The following is an 18405-nucleotide window of genomic DNA, read 5'->3' as shown; positions in this document are numbered from 1 at the left end:
GCAGTACTCTTAGTCGTATAGTTGTCTTTAAGCCCAGGACAGAAATTACTGTTTTTCATAACAAGTGGACCACACTATGCTTTACATATGCAATAAATTCTTTTAAACCAAACTTTGTAAAAGCACTGCTGCTGCTGCTGCTAAGTCGCTTCAGTCGTGTCCGACTCTGTGCGACCCCATAGACGGCAGCCCACCAGGCTCCGCCCTCCCTGGGATTCTCCAGGCAAGAACACTGGAGTGGGTTGCCATTTCCTTCTCCACTGCATGAAAGAGAAAAGTGAAAGTGAAGTCGCACAGTCCTGTCTGACTCTTTGCGACCCCATGGACTGCAGCCTACTAGGCTCCTCCATCCATGGGATTTTCCAGGCAAGAGTACTGGAGTGGTTTGCCATTGCCTTCTCCGTGTAACAGCACACCCGGACTCTAATTGTAATTGTCATACATTCTTGAGTGTGGTAATCTCAAGGTACAGATGCATGAAACGTGTATCTGGAAAGAGATCTGCAAATAATTTAAGGTTACTCTCATTTTAGATCTGACAAATGTGTAGCCAAGAGGAGCTCGAGGTCCATTTTATTGCAGCTGGCACTATTCCTATAAACTGATTCATTTTATCTGTTAGCATCCATGCTTTAAACAATTTGTAAAAATTAAAACTGCATGGTCTGGTTTCATTATTTACTATTAGGCAGTGCTACTTCATTATACACATGCAAAGAGTACTTAAAATTTCCTCTCCTTTTCAGTAAGGGATGCCCAACCCATCCCTTCTTTTTTCATTACAGTAAAACAGTTTACTTGCAGTCCACTGTTGCTATTTTTGCTATCATTGAGTAAAGGATGCATATTTTAATTACTGGCCACTTTTCTCTTTAGAAAGAAACCACATGCGCCAACCTGTTACTTGTGGTTACTTGGCACTAGCCTGTCAGGCTCTGATTATGCAACATTGGGTCACAGCTTATCTTCAACACTGCCGTCTGGAAGGAAGGACGGCCGTTGCCAAGGCAACCGACGCCCCGGGCAACGGCGAGTCTAGGCGGAAGGGGCGTGGCCTCGGTGGCCCGGGCCTGTAAGAGGCGGGCTGCCGCCGGCGCAGCGGGCCGGGCAGGCCTTTTGGCGCACCACCTGGGAAGGCCGGGTCGGCGGGCCTGCCGCGCCCTTCTCCGTAGCCCCGGGAAGAGCCCGGCTCCGCGTCCCGGTATGGCGGGAGGGCGCCGCGGCCCGCTGTTCGCGGCGTTCCTGGCCGCTTGGGTCGTGGCGGTGGCAGAGGCGGAGGCCGACCGGGAGCAGGCCGCGCGGCCGCCGGAGCAGAGCCTAGTGCGGCCCATGACAGCTTCCAACTGGACGCTGGTGATGGAGGGCGAGTGGATGCTGAAATTGTGAGTGTACCTGCCCGACCCCGCCGCACGGTCCTTGCAGGCGCCGCTCCCAAGCCAGCACTGCCCATGGTCTCGACCTGGGCTCAGACCCGCGCGGCCAGGGACTTGCCTGGCCTGGCTGAGCCCAACCTCCCTGCCGCGCAGGCCTGTCTGGCCTGCCCCATGAGGGCCCCTGGGTGCAGGTCGTCACCCTGCCTGGCTTCTCCGCTGCTTTGGGAGGAAGTGCTTTATGGCCGCGGTGGGTAAACGGTTTACCCAGGGGGTGAAGGGGAACAGAAATCCTAAGGGATTGGATTTAGGTCCTACCTGAATTGTCTAGTGGTTTTTCCCTGCTTTCTTCAATTTAGGTATGAATTTGGCACTAAGGAGTTCATGATCTGAGCCACAGTCAGCTCCCAGTCTTGTTTTTGCTGATTGTATAGAGCTTCTCTATCTTTGGCTTCAGAGAATATAAGCAATCTGATTTCTGTATTGACCATCTGGTGATGTCCATATGTAGAGTCTTCTCTTGTGTTGTTGGAAGAAGGTGTTTGCTGTGACCAGTGCGTTCTTGGCAGAACTGTATTAGACTTTGCTCTGCTTCATTCTGTACTCCAAGGCTAAATCTGCCTGTTACTCCATGTATTTCTTGACTTCCTACTTTTGTATTTTCCAGTCCTCTATAATGAAAAGGGGATCTTTTTTGGGTGTTAGTTCTAGAACGCCTTGTAAGTGTTCGTAGAACCGTTTGACTTCAGCTTCTTCAGCTTGTCAGGGCATAGACTTGGATTACTGTGACATTGAATGGTTTGCCTTGGAAATGAACAGAGATCATTCTGTTTATTTTTGAGATTGCATCCAAGTACTGCCTTTTGGACTCTTGTTGACTATGAGGGCTACTCCAGTTCTTCTAGGGATTCTTGCCCACAGTACCTGAAGAACTATGGATGGAGGTTTGTGGCATTATACAGGAAGCACTGATCAAGCCCATTCCCAAGAAAAAGAGATGCAAAATAGGTGTCTGAGGAGGCCTTACAAATAGATGTGAAGAGTAGTGAAAGACAAAGGAGAAAAGATATACCCCTTTAAGAATGCAGAGTTCCAAAGGATAGCAAGGAGAGATAAGAAAGCCTTCCTCAATGATCAGTGCAAAGAAAGAGGAAAACAGTAGAAAGGGAATGACTAGAGATCTCTTCAAGAAAATTAGAGATACCAAGGGAACATTTCATACACAAATGGTCACAATAAAGGACAGAAAAGGTGTGGAGCTAACAGAAGCAGAAAATATTAAAAAGAGGTGGCAAAAATACACAGAAGAACTATACAAAAAAGATGTTCATGGCCCAGATAACCACAATGGTGTGATCACTCACTTAGAACCAGACATCCTGGAATGCGAAGTCAAGAGGGTCTTAAGCATCACTAAGAACAAAGCTTGTGGAGGTGATGGAATTCCAGTTGAGCTATTTCAAGTCCTAAAAGATGATGTTGTTAAAGTGCTACACTCAATATGCCAGCAAACTTGGAAAACTAAGCAGTGGCCACTGGACTGGAAAAGTCCAATGGCATTTAGGATTCCAACCCCAAAGAAAGACAGTGCCAAAGAATGTTCAAACTACCACACAGTTGCACTCATCTCACATGCTAGCAAAGTAATGCTCAAAATTCTCCAAGCCAGGCTGCAACAGTACGTGAACCATGAACTTCCTGATGTTCAAGCTAGATTAGAAAAGACTGAGGAACCAGAGATCAACATCTGTTGGTTCATCGAAGCAAGAGAGTTCCAGAAATATATCTGCTGCTGCTGCTCAGTTGCTTCAGTCGTGTCTGACTCTGTGTGACCCCGTAGACAGCAGCCCACCAGGCTCCCCCATCCCTGGGATTCTCCAGGCAAGAACACTGGAGTGGGTTGCCATTTCCTTCTCCAATGCATGAAAGTGAAAAGTGAATGTGAAGTCACTCAGTTGTGCCCGACTCTAGCGACCCCATGGACTGCAGCCTACCAGGCTCCTCCGTCCATGGGATTTTCTAGGCAAAAGTACTGGAGTGGGGTGCCAATGCCTTTTCTGAGAAGTATATCTGCTTTTTCTTTATTGACTATTCCAAAGCCTTTGACTATGGGGATTACAACAAACTGTGGAAAATTCTTCAAGAGATGGGAATACCAGACCACCTGACCTGCCTACTGAGAAATCTGTATGCAGGTCAAGATACAACAGATAGAGCTGGACATGGAGAATGTTTGGGCTCTGATTCAGGATGACACTTGTAAGCTATATAGACACTTGAGATCTTTTTAGAAGTTCTCTTTCCATCAAGTTCACTTCAGAATAGGTCAATACAAAGTGAGGCTATAAAGGAAAGAGGATTTAAACCATTATGTATATCCAAATTCAAGAATCTATGTGCTCATCCTGAAGAAAATTTGGCTCTTTGTGATATTCCTTTGACAAAATTCAACACTTTAAAAAATAAAATTTAACTTCAGTACTATTATAGACCTACTATAAATTTCTAGGAATTTTTTCAAACATCCAATAAGTTATCACTTTGTTTAGATGAACTGGTCATAATAAATGGAGATTGTTAAGTATCCACTGGTGATATATTTAATATCTCTAAAGAAGAAAATTAGGAGGCTTTCTGATAATGTTGGGATGGCGAAAAAGTTTGTTCAGAATGGCCCAACCCAGTATTGAAATTTTAACATTACTTTGAATGACAGTTTGTTCATTTGTTTATATGCTACCTCTCCTCTGGGAATTTTTTTCTTTTCTGTCCCAATTCGTACCAAGCTCCTATAACACAATTCCTGGTTAGATCAGTGTCAATAATTTATTTTTAAGAACTTAGCATTTTTTTTTCTCCAAGACCCAAAAAACCCCTATTGTAAAATTTAATTTCTTGTGTTTTCTTTGTCTTTCAAACATTCAATTTTTTCTGTCCTTGCAGTTGAATTTTCAGTTTTTAAAAACGCACTTCTCTGTTAAAGAAAAATGTCAACTAAAACTATATTTGTTGTAATTTACCATTTCTGTTCTGAAACCTTTTTTAAAACCTAAAAAATTCTCCCATTAATTTTTTTTTTTTTTTTTACTTTACAATATTGTATTGGTTTTGCCATACATCAACATGAATCTGCCATGGGTGTACACATGTTCCCCATCCTGAACCCCCTTCCACCTCCCTCCCCATACCATCCCTCTGGGTCATCCCAGTGCACCAGCCCCGAGCATCCTGTATCATGCATCGAACCTAGTCTGGCGATTCGTTTCACACCCAAATCATCCCACCCTCGCCCTCTCCCACAGAATCCAAAAGACTGTTCTATACATCTGTGTCTCTTTGCTGTCTTGCATACAGGATTATCATTACCATCTTTCTAAATTCCGTATATATGTGTTAGTATACCGTATTGGTGTTACAGATGGCTAACAATGCATGAAAAGATGCTCAACATCACTCATTATCAGAGAAATGCAAATCAAAACCACAGTGAGGTACCATTTCACGCCAGTCAGAATGGCTGCAATCCAAAAGTCTACAAGCAATAAATGCTGGAGAGGGTGTGGAGAAAAGGGAACCCTCTTACACTGTTGGTGGGAATGCAAACTAGTACAGCCACTATGGAGAACAGTGTGGAGATTCCTTAAAAAACTGGAAATAGAACTGCCATACGACCCAGCAATCCCACTGCTGGGCATACACACCGAGGAAACCAGGATTGAAGGAGACACATATACCCCAATGTTCATTGCAGCACTGTTTATAATAGCCAGCACATGGAAGCAACCTAGATGTCCATCAGCAGACGAATGGATAAAAAAGCTGTGGTACATACACACAATGGAGTACTACTCAGCCATTAAAAAGAATACATCTGAATCAGTTCTAATGAGGTGGATGAAACTGGAGTAAAGTAAGCCAGGAAGAAAAACACCAATACAGTATACTAACATTTTCTTTAATGCTGTGGACTTTTTGTACATTCAGTTTTTCTGTTTGTATTTAATTTTATATATTCTTTTTTAACATTTCACTCCTGTTTCTGCCGTGTCTCTATGACTGGCTTGCTATGCTTTCTTTCTCTTAACCTCTTTTGAAGAGTTTGTTCTTTGTTGGGTTAGGGATGATTATCTAATCTTGAAATGGCCTTCTGATGTTTTCTTTTCTCTATTCCCATTGCTTCATAATATTGTCCATTCATTTGCCTTGTTCAGTTCAGTTCAGTTGCTCAGTCATGTCCGACTCTTTGCAACCCAATGAATCACAGCACACAAGGCCTCCCTATCCATCACCAACTCCCGGAGTTCACTCAAACTCATTTCCATCAAGCCCGTGATGCCATGCAGCCATCTCATCCTCTGTCGTCCCCTTTTCCTCCTGCCCCCAATTCCTCCCAACATCAGGGTCTTTTCCAATGAGTCAACTCTTTGCATGAGGTGGCCAAAGTATTGGAGTTTCAGCTTTAGCATCAGTCCTTCCAATGAGCACCCAGGACTGATCTCCTTTAGGACGGACTGGTTGGATCTCCTTGCAGTCCAAGGGACTCTCAAGAGTCTTCTCTAACACCACAGCTCAAAAGAATCAATTCTTCGGTGCTCAGCTTTCTTCACAGTCCAACTCTCACATCCATACATGACCACTGGAAAAACCATAGCCTTGACTAGACGGACCTTTGTTGGCAAAGTAATATCTCTGCTTTTTAATATGCTATCTAGGTTGGTTATAACTTGCCTTCCAAGGAGTCAGTGTCTTAATTTCGGGGCTGCAGTCACCATCTGCAGTGATTTTGGAGCCCAAAAAATAAAGTGTGACTCTGTTTCCACTGTTTCAGCATCTGTTTCCCATGAAGTGATGGGACCAGATGCCATGTTTTTAGTTTTCTGAATGTTGAGCTTTGAGCCAAATCTTTCACTCTCTACTTTCACTTTAATCAAGAAGCTTTTTATTTCTTCTTCACTTTCCGCCGTAAGGGTGGTGTCATCTGCATATCTGAAGTTATTGATATTTCTCCTGGCAGTTTTGATTCTAGCTTGTGCTTCTTCCAGCCCTGCATTTCTTGATGTACTCTGCATATAAGTTAAATAAGCAGGGTGACAATATACAGCCTTGACTTCTTTTCCTATTTGGAACCAGTCTCTTGTTCCATGTCCAGTTCTAACTGTTGCTTCCTTACTTGCATATAGGTTTCTCAAGAGGCAGATCAGGTGGTCTGGTATTCCCATGTCTTTCAGAATTTTCCAGAGTTTATTGTGATCCACACAGTCAAAGGCTTTGGCATAGTCAATAAAGCAGAGATAAATGTTTTCCTGGAACTCTCTTGCTTTTTCAATGAGCCAGCGGATCTTGGCAGTTTTATCTCTGGTTCCTCTGCCTTTTCTAAAACCAGCTTGAACATCAGGAATTTCATGGTTCACGTATTGCTGAAGCCTGGCTTGGAGAATTTTGAACATTACTTTACTAGCGTGTGAGAAGAGTGCAATTGTGTGGTAGTTTGAGCATTCTTTGGCATTGCCTTTCTTTGGGATTGAAATGAAAACTGGCCTTTTCCAGTCCTGTGGCCACTGCTGAGTTTTCCAAATTTGCTAGAATATTGAGTGCAGCACTTTACAACCTCATCTTTCAGGATTTGAAACAGCTCAACTGGAATGCCATCACCTCCACTAGCTTTGTTTGTGTGATGCTTTCTAAGGCCCACTTGACTTCGCATCCCAGGATGTCTGGCTCTAGGTGAGTAATCACACCATCGTGATTATCTGGGTTGTGAAGATCTTTTTTGTACAGTTCTTCCATGTATTCTTGCCACCTCTTTTAAATATCTTCTGCTTCTTTTAGGTCCATACCATTTCTGTCCTTTATTGAGCCCATCTTTGCATGAAATGTTCCCTTGGTATCTCTGATTTTCTTGAAGAGATCTCTAGTCTTTCCCATTCTGTTGTTTTCCTCTATTTCTTTGCATTGATCACTGAGGAAGGCTTTCTTATCTCTCCTTGCTATTCTTTGGAACTCTGCATTCAGATGCTTATATCTTTTCATTTCTCCTTTGCTTTTCACTTCTTTTCTTTTCACAGCTATTTGTAAGGCCTCCTCAGTGAGCCATTTTGCTTTTTTTGCATTTCTTTTCCATGGGGATGGTCTTGATTACTGTGTCCTGTACAATGTCACGAACCTCCGTCCATAGTTCATCAGGCACTCTATCTATCAGCTCTAGTCCCTTCAATCTGTTTCTCACTTCTACTGTTTAATCCTAAGGAATTTGATGTAGGTCATACCTGAATGGTCTAGTGGTTTTCCCTACTTTCTTCAATTTAAGTCTGAATTTGGCAATCAGGAGTTCTTGATCTGAGCCACAGTCAGCTACTGGTCTTGTTTTTGCTGACTGTATAGAGCTTCTCCATTGTAGGGAACTAGGTATAAGGAAGGTTGAGAAGTGCTTGCAAACGAGACTCTCAACCAGGGCTGAACATTCTTGCAAACGAGATGTTCAGCTAAGAATCCTCTGTTTGTTCCTGTGGGAAAAGAACATTTCTTGCACACAAGGATGTTTCTCTGATTCCTCAAAAGGAACAGACCCAGGGACAAAACGGATTCTAAGTTGATAAGGAAGTTCCCCAAAACAAAGTCTTAGCTGCAGTAAATAAGTCAAGGTAAAGGTTATCTCGCCCTGCGCCTGCGCACTGTATAGTCTCTGAATCATAGTGTTTGGCAACTTGCCCTGTAGGTTGTTGTGCAAGGGATATAAAATAAAGCAGCTGTAAGAAGCAAGTGTTAAAATATAAAGATTCAAACCACTCTGCAGTGTTGGTGTTTCATTCCATCACCAGTGCTCCATCTTTGGCTGCAAAGAATGTAATCAGTCTGATTTCAGTGTTGACTATCTGGTGATGTCCATGTGTAGAGTCTTCTCTCGTGTTGTTGGAAAGTGGTGTTTGCTGTGAGCAGTGTGTTCTCTTGTAAACACTTGCTTCGTCCCCATCATACAAGTTCTTGAAAATACTACTTTTGTTTTTTTGAAGTACGAAAGTATGCAGTATAATACAATTTTGTATACTCTTCTGGTAGCTTTTTTCCCCAAAGACATCAATAGACATCCGTAAAGCTTAATTTTGACCCATTTACTTTAAACGGATATCCAGAGGAGAAATCAGTCTTTTTGTTAGATTAATTTATGTTCATGTTTCAGAATGGAAACTAGTGAGTCTGGTGATGGAGGAAACCCTCATTTATTTCCCTAGGATCAGTTGGATTTACCGTTGTTTTTCCAGTGTCCTTCTTATACTTGGTCAGAACATCGTTGCCTTAACTTACCCATGTTAGATAGTTATAATTTCTTGCAGTTTCATCGATTGTCATGATTTGTTGATTGAATGTAGAAGAGACAGTCATTAGATGCTTGTTATGTGTCACATTTAAAGTTGGGGACTTTGGAATGAATTACATTTCTCAGTTTCAGGTGACTGTCAGTCTACTGTGTGTGAAGGAGATAAGTAGCATAGGTAGCACTTCTTTAGCAAATATTTAATGGGTGCTTCCTTTCTGTTGAGTGTTCCTCAGCAATTCTCTCCAGGTACTATTGACACTTTGGCCTGCACAGCTGTTTGATATGTGAGGATGGCTCACATACTGCAAAACCTTTGGTACCCCTGGTATCCCCTGATATCCTAGCAGTCATGTGACATCAACAAAGTTTTAGTCCATCCCCTATACACACTTCTAAGTGCTTCTGGTTAGAAACCACTGCCCTGGGTACAGTTATGGATAAACATGCAAAAGAGAAGCTTATAGGCTAACATAGAAGTATCAGCATTTGATTTCAGATTGTTTCCACATCATCTCCATTGTCATGATTGTCATTTCAATCACAGTAAACAGTTACATTGTTCACATCACATGTTCAGAATGCCCTGTCTCAGAATTTGAGCATTACAGTAATCTGGTGCAGTACCATTATTCTCATTCTCATTAACCGAGGAATTAAAACTGGGAAGGTTGAAGCTGTAAGCCATATCTTTGATAGGTGGTGGGTATGGCCAGGACTAGAATGTACGCCTGAGCTTTGCAATCCCCGGTACAAGCAGAGGAGAGTAGCTATGCCGTGGGGAAACCTGGGGGAAGGCACAGAGCCTGGCTGACTTGTGCTTAGGCTCTCAGTACCTCACCCATGTAAGGGGAAGCCTTTTTCCTAAAGGATTCAGAGGCCCACCTATGGATTTACCATCTCTCTAAATTCTGCAAATGAAGAGCATTGCTTTGAGCTCATTTCTGACACCTCACCATTCAGACAGGTGCCTAACTTCCCTGTACCCCAACCAATAGGAAAACTTCTCTCTCACTGTGCCTTGTTTGTATCTATTGTGGCCTTATTTCACAATTCATAAATTAATTTATATGTTTTTGTACTTGATTTTTGTCTTATTCCTCCTGTAGATGATAAGCTTTTAAGTAGAGGAACAGAGTTTTTCTTTTTCCTGTTTATCTACAAAATCTTAATAACTGTCATATTCTAGGTGTTCAGTAAATACTTTTGACTCAGTGAATGAACAAATAATATACTTTAATCTTTAATTAAGAGCTAGTGTATCACTGAAGAAACAGTGGTTTCCTGGTATCTTTGATACTCACTATCATCTTTCCTTTGTTCATTGATATAATACATATTTGTTGTGACCTGGAATGTGCCAGGCTCTGTTCTAGGGTACAAGCAAGGCACCAGTTGTTGCCTTTGTGGAGTATTAATTCTAGTTAAATTATTAAATTTCTCTAGCAGGTGTCATGGTTTTCACAGAGCTCTCAATTTTTATTTTTTCTCTCTACATTTTATGATATCATGTCTTAGAAATGATCTTCTAAGAAAGAGAATTGAGCATAATACTTTCAACTCTTGGGTAATAAGAGTTTATCCAGATTTTCCAGAAAGAAGAATAGCACTTGTAGTTAAGCCATTATTTGTTGACATTGTGATTTGGTTTTATATAGTAAGTCATAGAAAGATGAACCTAGTATACCGACGTTGTCTTCATTGTTACAGATTCTTCTGAGTATGTTGGTCAAAGTAAGTTCTAAGTGAAAATTAACTGTATCTGTCATGGTTCATCTCATGTCTGCAAGGATAAGATACGAGAATGTACTTGGAAACACTGGTAAAGTTTAAGTCAAGACAAAAAAATTGATTATTATTGGGGAATAAAAATTATTTTTCATGAAATGTTATTTCTAGAAAATATATTTAATTTTTTCTAGTATGTTTAATGAAATGTCATACAAAATTCAGTGAGTTCATGCAGTCAGAGACTAGGGCCTTCAGCCACCTTACATGTAGCAGATGTACATGTGTGATTTGTACGTGAATACCAGTATAGAGACAAAAGCTTGCTATTGAATTCTGTTTCCCAGTAATGGTTAAAAACACTAGACTAACACCTAAGTTCATGGATTTAGCAATATTTTGCTTTCTGGAAAATAGACTACTTCAGATGTCTTTATGAAGTGTACTAATGTTACAAGCCACTGTCACCTTCAAAAAGTTTAAAAATACTCTTTTACAGTTTCCATGACTATAAAGGTACTAATTCCTCTTGGAAATTTTTAAATCAAAGGATTAATTTATATGTAAACGACAAAATTAGAGCAGGTCAACTCTATTATAGTTCTTAGAAGACTGCCACTATGAGCTGTTTTTTAATATAAATGTGTTCAGTCCATTGTAATTAGTCTTATTCATGTGTATGTCGTTAAACAAATTACATTTATCTATGCATAATGAGGGAGAGGAAGGGAGGGTGGGAACGAGGAAGAGACATAGAAGAGGGGAGGGGAGAAGAGGGAGAGGGAGAGAAAAGAGAAACATCATTAGGATCATGTGCTTTTCCTTCTTTTTATTCATCTGGGCCCTGGAGGTATTTTACTTATACTTCAGTTCAGTCACTTGGGACTTCCCTGGTGGCCCAGATGGTAAAGCGTCTGTCTACAATGAGGGAGAACTGAGTTCGAGCCCTGGGTTGGGAAGATCCCCTGGAGAAGGAAATGGCAATCCAATCCAGGACTATTGCCTGGAAAATCCCATGGACAGAGGAGCCTGGTAGGCTACAGTCCATGGGGACGCAAAGAGTCAGACACGACTGAGCGACTTCACTCACTCACTCAGTCACTTAGTCGTGTCCAGCTCTTTGCGACTCCATGGACTGAAGCACGCCAGGCTTCCCTGTCCATCACCAACTCCCAGAGCTTGCTCAAACTCAAGTCCATGGAGTTGGTGATGCCATCAAACCATCTCATCCTCTGTCATCCCCTTCTCCTCCCGCTTTCAATCTTTCCCAGCATCAGAGTCTTTTCAAATGAGTCAGGTCTTCACAGCAGGTGGCCAAAGTAATGGAGTTTTACCTTCAGCATCAGTCCTGCTAATGAGTATTCAGGACTGATTTCCTTTAGGATTGACTGGTTGGATCTCCTTGCAGTCCTAGGGAGTCTCAAGAGTCTTCTCCAACACCGCAGTTCAAAAACATCAATTCTAAAAAAAAAAAAAAAAAAAAAAAAAAAAAAACAAAAACATCAATTCTTTGGTGCTCAGCTTTCTTTATGGCCCAACTATCACATTCATACATGACTACTGGAACAACCATAGCTTTGACTAGATGCATCTTTGTTGGCAAAGTAATGTCTCTGCTTTTTAATATGCTGTCTAGGTTCATCATAGCTTTTCTTCCAAGGAGCAAGCCTCTTAATTTCATGGCTGCAGTCACCATCTTCAGTGATTTTAGAGCCCAAGAAAATAAAATCTTATAGAATCTTGTAGTAGATTCTAAACTCAGCATTCAGAAAGCTAATAGCATTGAACCCCATCACTCCATGGCAAATAGAAGAGGGAAAAGAGGAAACAATGACAGATTTTACTTTCTTGGGCTCTAAAATCACTACAAATGGTGACTGCGGCCATGAAATTAAAAGTCTCTTGGCTATGACAAACCTAGACAGCAGCTTAAAAAGCAGAGACATCACTTTGCCAACAAAGTTCTGTATAATCAAAGCTATGGTTTTTCCAGTAGTCATGTATGAATTTGACAGTTGGACCATCAAGAAGGCCGAGCACCAAAGAATTGGTGCTTTGAAATTGCACTAGAGGAGACTCTTAAGAGTCCCTTTGACTGCAAGGACATGAAAACAGTCAGTTCTAAAGGAAATCAGTCCTGAGTATTCATTGGAAGGACTGATGCTGAAGTTGAAGCTCCAATACTTTGGCCACTTGATGTGAAGAACTGACTCATTGGAAAAGACCCTAATGCTGGGGAAGACTGAGGGCATGAGGAGAAGGGGACGACAGAGGATGCGATGGTTGGATGGCGTCATGGACTCAGTGGACATGAGTTTGAGCCAGCTCCGGGAGATGGTGAAGGGCAGGGAAGCTCGGTGTACTGTAGACCGCACCGTGCTCTTTAGGGTGGCAAAGAGATGGACACGACTTAGCAACTGAACAGTGAGCAACAGATTCTAAATGGGGTCATTTAGATACAAAACAATATTAGTAACTTTAAAAGTTGCAACAACAGTAGACCAGTTACCTCATCTAAGATTCAGGGATGGTTTAACTCCATTAGCAAAGAACACACTAGGTTAATGGATGACCTTGGGAAATTCCAACACAATAAACTGATTAAATCTAAGAAGTAATAGCATTAAAGTGCCACAAACCACTGGGTAGCAGCTACAAAGAAAATGGAGTATCTAAAATTATCTCAATGGTATTTGTATATTTGAGGGTCAGTTTCACCCAAATCCTGATTTATATAATAATTTATCTGGAGATTAGGCACTAGGATTTCATTAGATGATGAAATTTGTTTCATTTAATGATTACTGATATAGCAAAGGTATCCATGAGTTGTATGCAAAAACAGGTCTAGGGAAACAAAGCAAAAAAAGTCTAGCATTCATTAAATTGTACTTCAGAACGTCATATATATATATATATATATAATGTGTATATATATAAATGCATATGCTTAGTTGCTCAATCGTGTCCAACTCTGTGACCCTATGGACTGTAGCCTGCCAGACTCCTCTGTAGTGGAGTTTCTCAAGCAAGAGTAGTGGACTGGGTAGTCATTCTCTTCTCCAAGCGATCTTCCCAACCCAGGAATCAAACCTGGGTCACCTGCATTGCAGGCAGATTCTTTACTGTCTGAGCCACCAGGTATGTCTTATTCCTGTTGTCTGTGTGTCTGTCTCTCTGTTGGATCTTATTTTCCTTGAACACTTTTATCACAGGAATACCTCCATCTGGGTTCTTGCTCTGTGTGGTCTTAGTGACCTTCAATAAGTCTCTCTGAATCTGTCTTGTGGCCTTACAGTAGTGAGGTTGTAAGGTTCAGTGAGTTCAGTCATTCATTCGTGTCTGACTCTTCGCGACCTCATGGACTGCAGCATGCCAGGCTTCAGAGTCCATCAACAACTCCTGGAGCTTGCTCAAACTCGTGTACATCGAGTTGGTGATGCCATCTAACCATTTTATCCTCTGTCATCCCCTTCTCCTCCTGCCTTCAAACTTTACCAGGATCAGGGTCTTTTCCAGTGAGTCAGGCCTTCACATCAGGTGGCCAAAGTATTGGAGTTTCAACTTCAATATCAGTCCCTCCAATGAACACCCAGGACTGATTTCCTTTAGGATGGACTGGTTGGATTTCCTTGCAGTCCAAGGGGTTCTCAAGAGTCTTCTCCAACACCACAGTTGAAAAGCATCAGTTCTTCAGCCCTCAGCCGCCTTTATAGTCCAACTCTCACATCCCTACATGACTACTGGAAAAACCATAGCTTTGACTAGACAGACCTTTGTTTCTGCTTTTTAATATGCTGTCTAGGATGGTCATAGCTTTTCTTCCATGGAGTTAGCATCTTTTAATTTCATGTCTGCAGCCACTACAGTGATTTTGGAGCCCCGCAAAATAAAGTCTGTCTCTGTTTCCATTGTTTCCCCATCCACTTGCCATGAAGTGATGAGACCAGATGACATGATCTTAGTTTTTTGAATGTTGAGTTTTCAGTCAGCTTTTTCCCTCATCTCTTTCACTTTTATCAAGAGGCTCTTTATTTCTTTGCTTTCTGTCATAAGGGTGGTATCATCTGTGTATCTAAAGTTATTGATATTTCTTCTGGCAATCTTGATTCCAGCTTGTGCTTCATCCAGCCTGGCAGTTCGCATGATGTACTCTGTATATCAGTTAAACAAGCAGGGTGACAATATACAGCCTTAACGTACTCCTTTCCTGATTTGGAACCAGTCTGTTGTTCCATGTCTGGTTCTAACTGTTGCTTCTTGACCTCCATACAGATTTCTCAGGAGGCAGGTAAGGTGGTCTGGTATTCCCATCCCTTTCAGAATTTTCCATAGTTTGTTGTGATCTACACAGTCAAAGGCTTTGGTGTAATTAATAAAGCAGAAGTAGATGTTTTTCTGGAACTCTCTTGCTTTTTCGATGACCTAGCAGATGTTGGCAATTTAATCTCTGGTCCCTCTGCATTTTCTAAATCCAGCTTGAACATCTGGAAGTTCACGGTTCATGTACTGTTGAAGCCTGGCTTGGAGAATTTCAAGCATTACTTTACTAGCGTGTGAGATGAGTGCAATTGTGTGGTAGTTTAAGCATTCTTTGGCATTGACTTTCTTTGGGATTGGAATGAAAACTGACCTTTTCCAGTCCTGTGGCCACTGCTGAGTTTTCCAAATTTGCTGGCATATTGAGTTCAGCACTTTCACCACATTATTTTTCAGGATTTGAAATAGCTCAACTGGAATTCTGTCACCTTCACTAACTTTGTTTGTACTGATGCTTCCTAAATCCCAGTTGACTTCACATTCTAGGATGTTTGGCTCTAGGTGAGCGATCACAACATCATAGTTATCTGGGTCATGAAGATCTTTTTTGTACAGTTCTTCTGTGTATTCTTGCCACCTCTTCTTAATATCTTCTATTTTTGTTAGGTCCATACCATTTCTGTCCTTTATTGTGCCCATTTTTACATGAAATGTTCTGTTGGTGTCTCAACTTTCTTGACGAGATCTGTAGTCCTTCCCATTCTATTGTTTTTCTCTTTCTCCTTTTATTGTAAGGTTCAGATGAGCTTGCTAATGCACCATAAAAATGTCTCTGAAACCAAACTGTTTATTACAGATGTCACTTACTCTACTGATTTTCTTCATATGTGTTTGCTTTACATGCATCATCTAATCTCTCAATAACCTTCTAAGGTAGCTGCTGTTACGATCTCATTTAACATTTGAGAAAGCTGAGGCATGGAGGGATTATTAACTTGCTCAAAGTCACATGCTTAATTTGTAGTTGGTCTTTCTGATTCCTCCAGCAGAATTCTTATCCAAAATATTGAAATGCCTCTTGAAATGGACTTAATAATAAAATGTTCCTTTTTACCCGGCTGCTACTGCTGTCGCTTCAGTTGTGTCCGACTCTGCTCGACCCCATAGACGGCAGCCCACGAGGCTCCGCTGTCCCTGGGATTCTCCTGGCAAGAACACTGGAGTGGGTTGCCATTTCCTTCTCCAATGTATGAAAGTGAAAAGTGAAAGTGAAGTCACTGAGTCGTGTCCAACTCTCAGCGACCCCATGGACTGCAGCCTACCAGGCTCCTACGTCCATGGGATTTTCCAGGCAAGAGTACTGGAGTGGGGTACCATTGCCTTCTCCATCACTGACCTAGGGAAATCTAAATTATTTGCTCAGTTTACTTTCAGAAATGCTGAGGAAGGGCTCTGACTGGCTAGCTGGTTGCTCAGATCTGGACAAATAAAATATGGCCACCTTGCACTCAGAAGGTGACTTTGACAGGTCTGTGGTTTAGAAGAAAAAGTTTCCAGAAGGAGAGAGCTGTTTTATATCTGCATCATTCAATATAGTAGTCACTAACCACATATGGCTATTAATCCTTTGAAAGACAGCTACTGCAAGTGAAGAAGCACATTTAAAAATTTTGTTTCACTTTGATTTATATTTAAATAGCCACATGTAACTATTGGCTACCAAAAAGGAGAACACAACTCTGTCTATTGAGAAATTTTAGGATGCTTGAGGAAAACTGCTGGCACGTACTGGCGGTTAATATTTGTTGAATTAATGAATGAACAAGAATGAACACAGGTTCTGGAGTGGAAAGGATTATTAGACAAAGTCAGATGACTCCAGCCATAGGGAAAAATGGAAAATCAGTGACAGAGAATCAGAAAAATGAAATTAATCCAACTATCCACTGAAAGATGATTAGATAAACAAAATATGGTATATGTGTATTATTCAGCCCTAAAAAGAAAGGAAAATTTGACACATGCTAGCACATGAATGAATCTTGAAGACATTATGCCAAGTCACAAAATAACAAATATTAGGTGATTTTACTTACTTGAGGTTCCTAGAATTATCAAATTCATACAGACATTATATAGAAGGGAAGTTGATAGCGGCTGGGGGGAAGAAGAAATGGGGTGTTGGTGTTTAATGGGCACAGACTTTCACTTGGGGAAGATGAAAAGTTCTGGGTGATAGTGATGGCTTCACAAAAACATGAATGTCGTTAATGCCACATAAAGAACTATGGATTTATGTATGTGTTGTGCTGTGCTTAGCTGCTCAGTTGTGTCTGACTCTTTGCGACCCTGTGGACTGTAGCCCATCAGGCTCCTCTCTCCAGGCAAGAATACTGGAGTGGATTGCCATGCCCTCCTCCAAGGGATCTTCCCAACCCAGGGATGGAACCCAGGTCTCCCGCATGGCAGGCGGATTCTTTACCGGCTGAGCCACCAGGGAAGCCCAAGAATACAGGAGTGGGTAGCCTATCCCTTCTCCAGGGGAACTTTCCAACCCAGGAATCGAGTTGGGGTCTCCTGCATTGCAGGTGGGTTTCTTAAAAGTTGAGCTACCCAGGAAGTCCAGATTTATATATATTTTACCACAAAAAAAAGAAAGAAAGAGAAGGAGGGAGGACAGACGGACGGATGAATGGATGGATGGACCTACAGAACCTAACAGAGTATGGTGGACTAAACCATGCCTCATGCTTCTTCATGCTATCTCTGCATAAAAATTATACATCCATGCCCTTTCCCCTGTACATTTATAGTTTTCTTTTTTCTGATATGGATACAGTATATTTCCGTGCACCGTTAATGTTGGATCTGACCACACGACCTGCTTTGGGCAGGATGACAAGACACAAACAGAGGTTTCTATGTACTTTGCAGTCTGGTTTGCCTTTGCAGTCTGGCTTGCCTTTGCAGTCTGGTGCGCTTGATTGATGCACCATCAGAAGAAAATGCCAGAGTAGCTGCTAGTCAAAGAAAGAAGAAATAAACAGAACAGATCCAAACCTAACCCCATACTCTGAAGCCAAGATCTATTAACCCACAGCCTGACTTAAAGCCACTTCAGCACTTCGGCCACTCTGTGACCGAGAGAAAGACATGTTACTATTGCAGGCTATGGGATATGTGAGCAATTTGTTACACAGCAGTTTAGACCAAAAGCTACCTGATACAAAGAGTTTTAGTGGTCATGGTTTTACCACCAAGAGAATTATCACCTAGAGTTTACCAGTTGTTTACCCCAATCTAGTCTGCCATTTGGATATTTAGAAAATAACAAAGTTTCTCAGGTGAAGAATATAACTTTCTTTAAAGTTGGCTCATTTGCTTATTCTGTAAACATTTATTGAGCACTGACTGTATGCCAGGATGTATTTTGCCTTGGAAATGTAGGGATAAAAGTGCTTATAGAAAAATCCACGTTCAAAGATGTCCTGTCGGCAGATTGTTCTTGGGACTATGTTCTCTGGTCCCTGTCGCATAAACACAAGGGCTTGGACAGTGAACTGTAATAGCATGATTAGTGACTTAGAATGATCTTGGACTTGGCTCTACTGGTCTTTTTTTAAAGATGGAAATAGGCAGGGCTGGCCTTCTACCTCTTCTCTTTGCTTCCATCTTATTCTTCCCTGATCCATTATCCACAGAACTGCTGGGTGATTTTTACAAAATGTAAATCTG

General features: G+C 41.6%; 1 protein-coding gene across 1 annotated transcript in view; it reads left to right on the top strand.

Moving 5' to 3' along the window:
* TMX4 (thioredoxin related transmembrane protein 4) overlaps window positions 1055-18405 on the top strand; it is a 70348-nt gene continuing 52997 nt past the window's right edge. The window contains exon 1 of the mRNA XM_005687805.3: window positions 1055-1382. Within this exon, the coding sequence (XP_005687862.3) occupies window positions 1204-1382 (179 nt within the window). The 5' untranslated portion in view covers window positions 1055-1203. The remainder of the gene's footprint in view (window positions 1383-18405) is intronic.

Source organism: Capra hircus, chromosome 13, assembly GCF_001704415.2.
Source record: "Capra hircus breed San Clemente chromosome 13, ASM170441v1, whole genome shotgun sequence".
In the NCBI taxonomy this organism is placed as follows: domain Eukaryota; kingdom Metazoa; phylum Chordata; class Mammalia; order Artiodactyla; family Bovidae; genus Capra; species Capra hircus.
The sequence above is the reverse complement of the archived record's forward strand: the minus strand, read 5'-3'. Positions and strand labels throughout refer to the sequence as shown.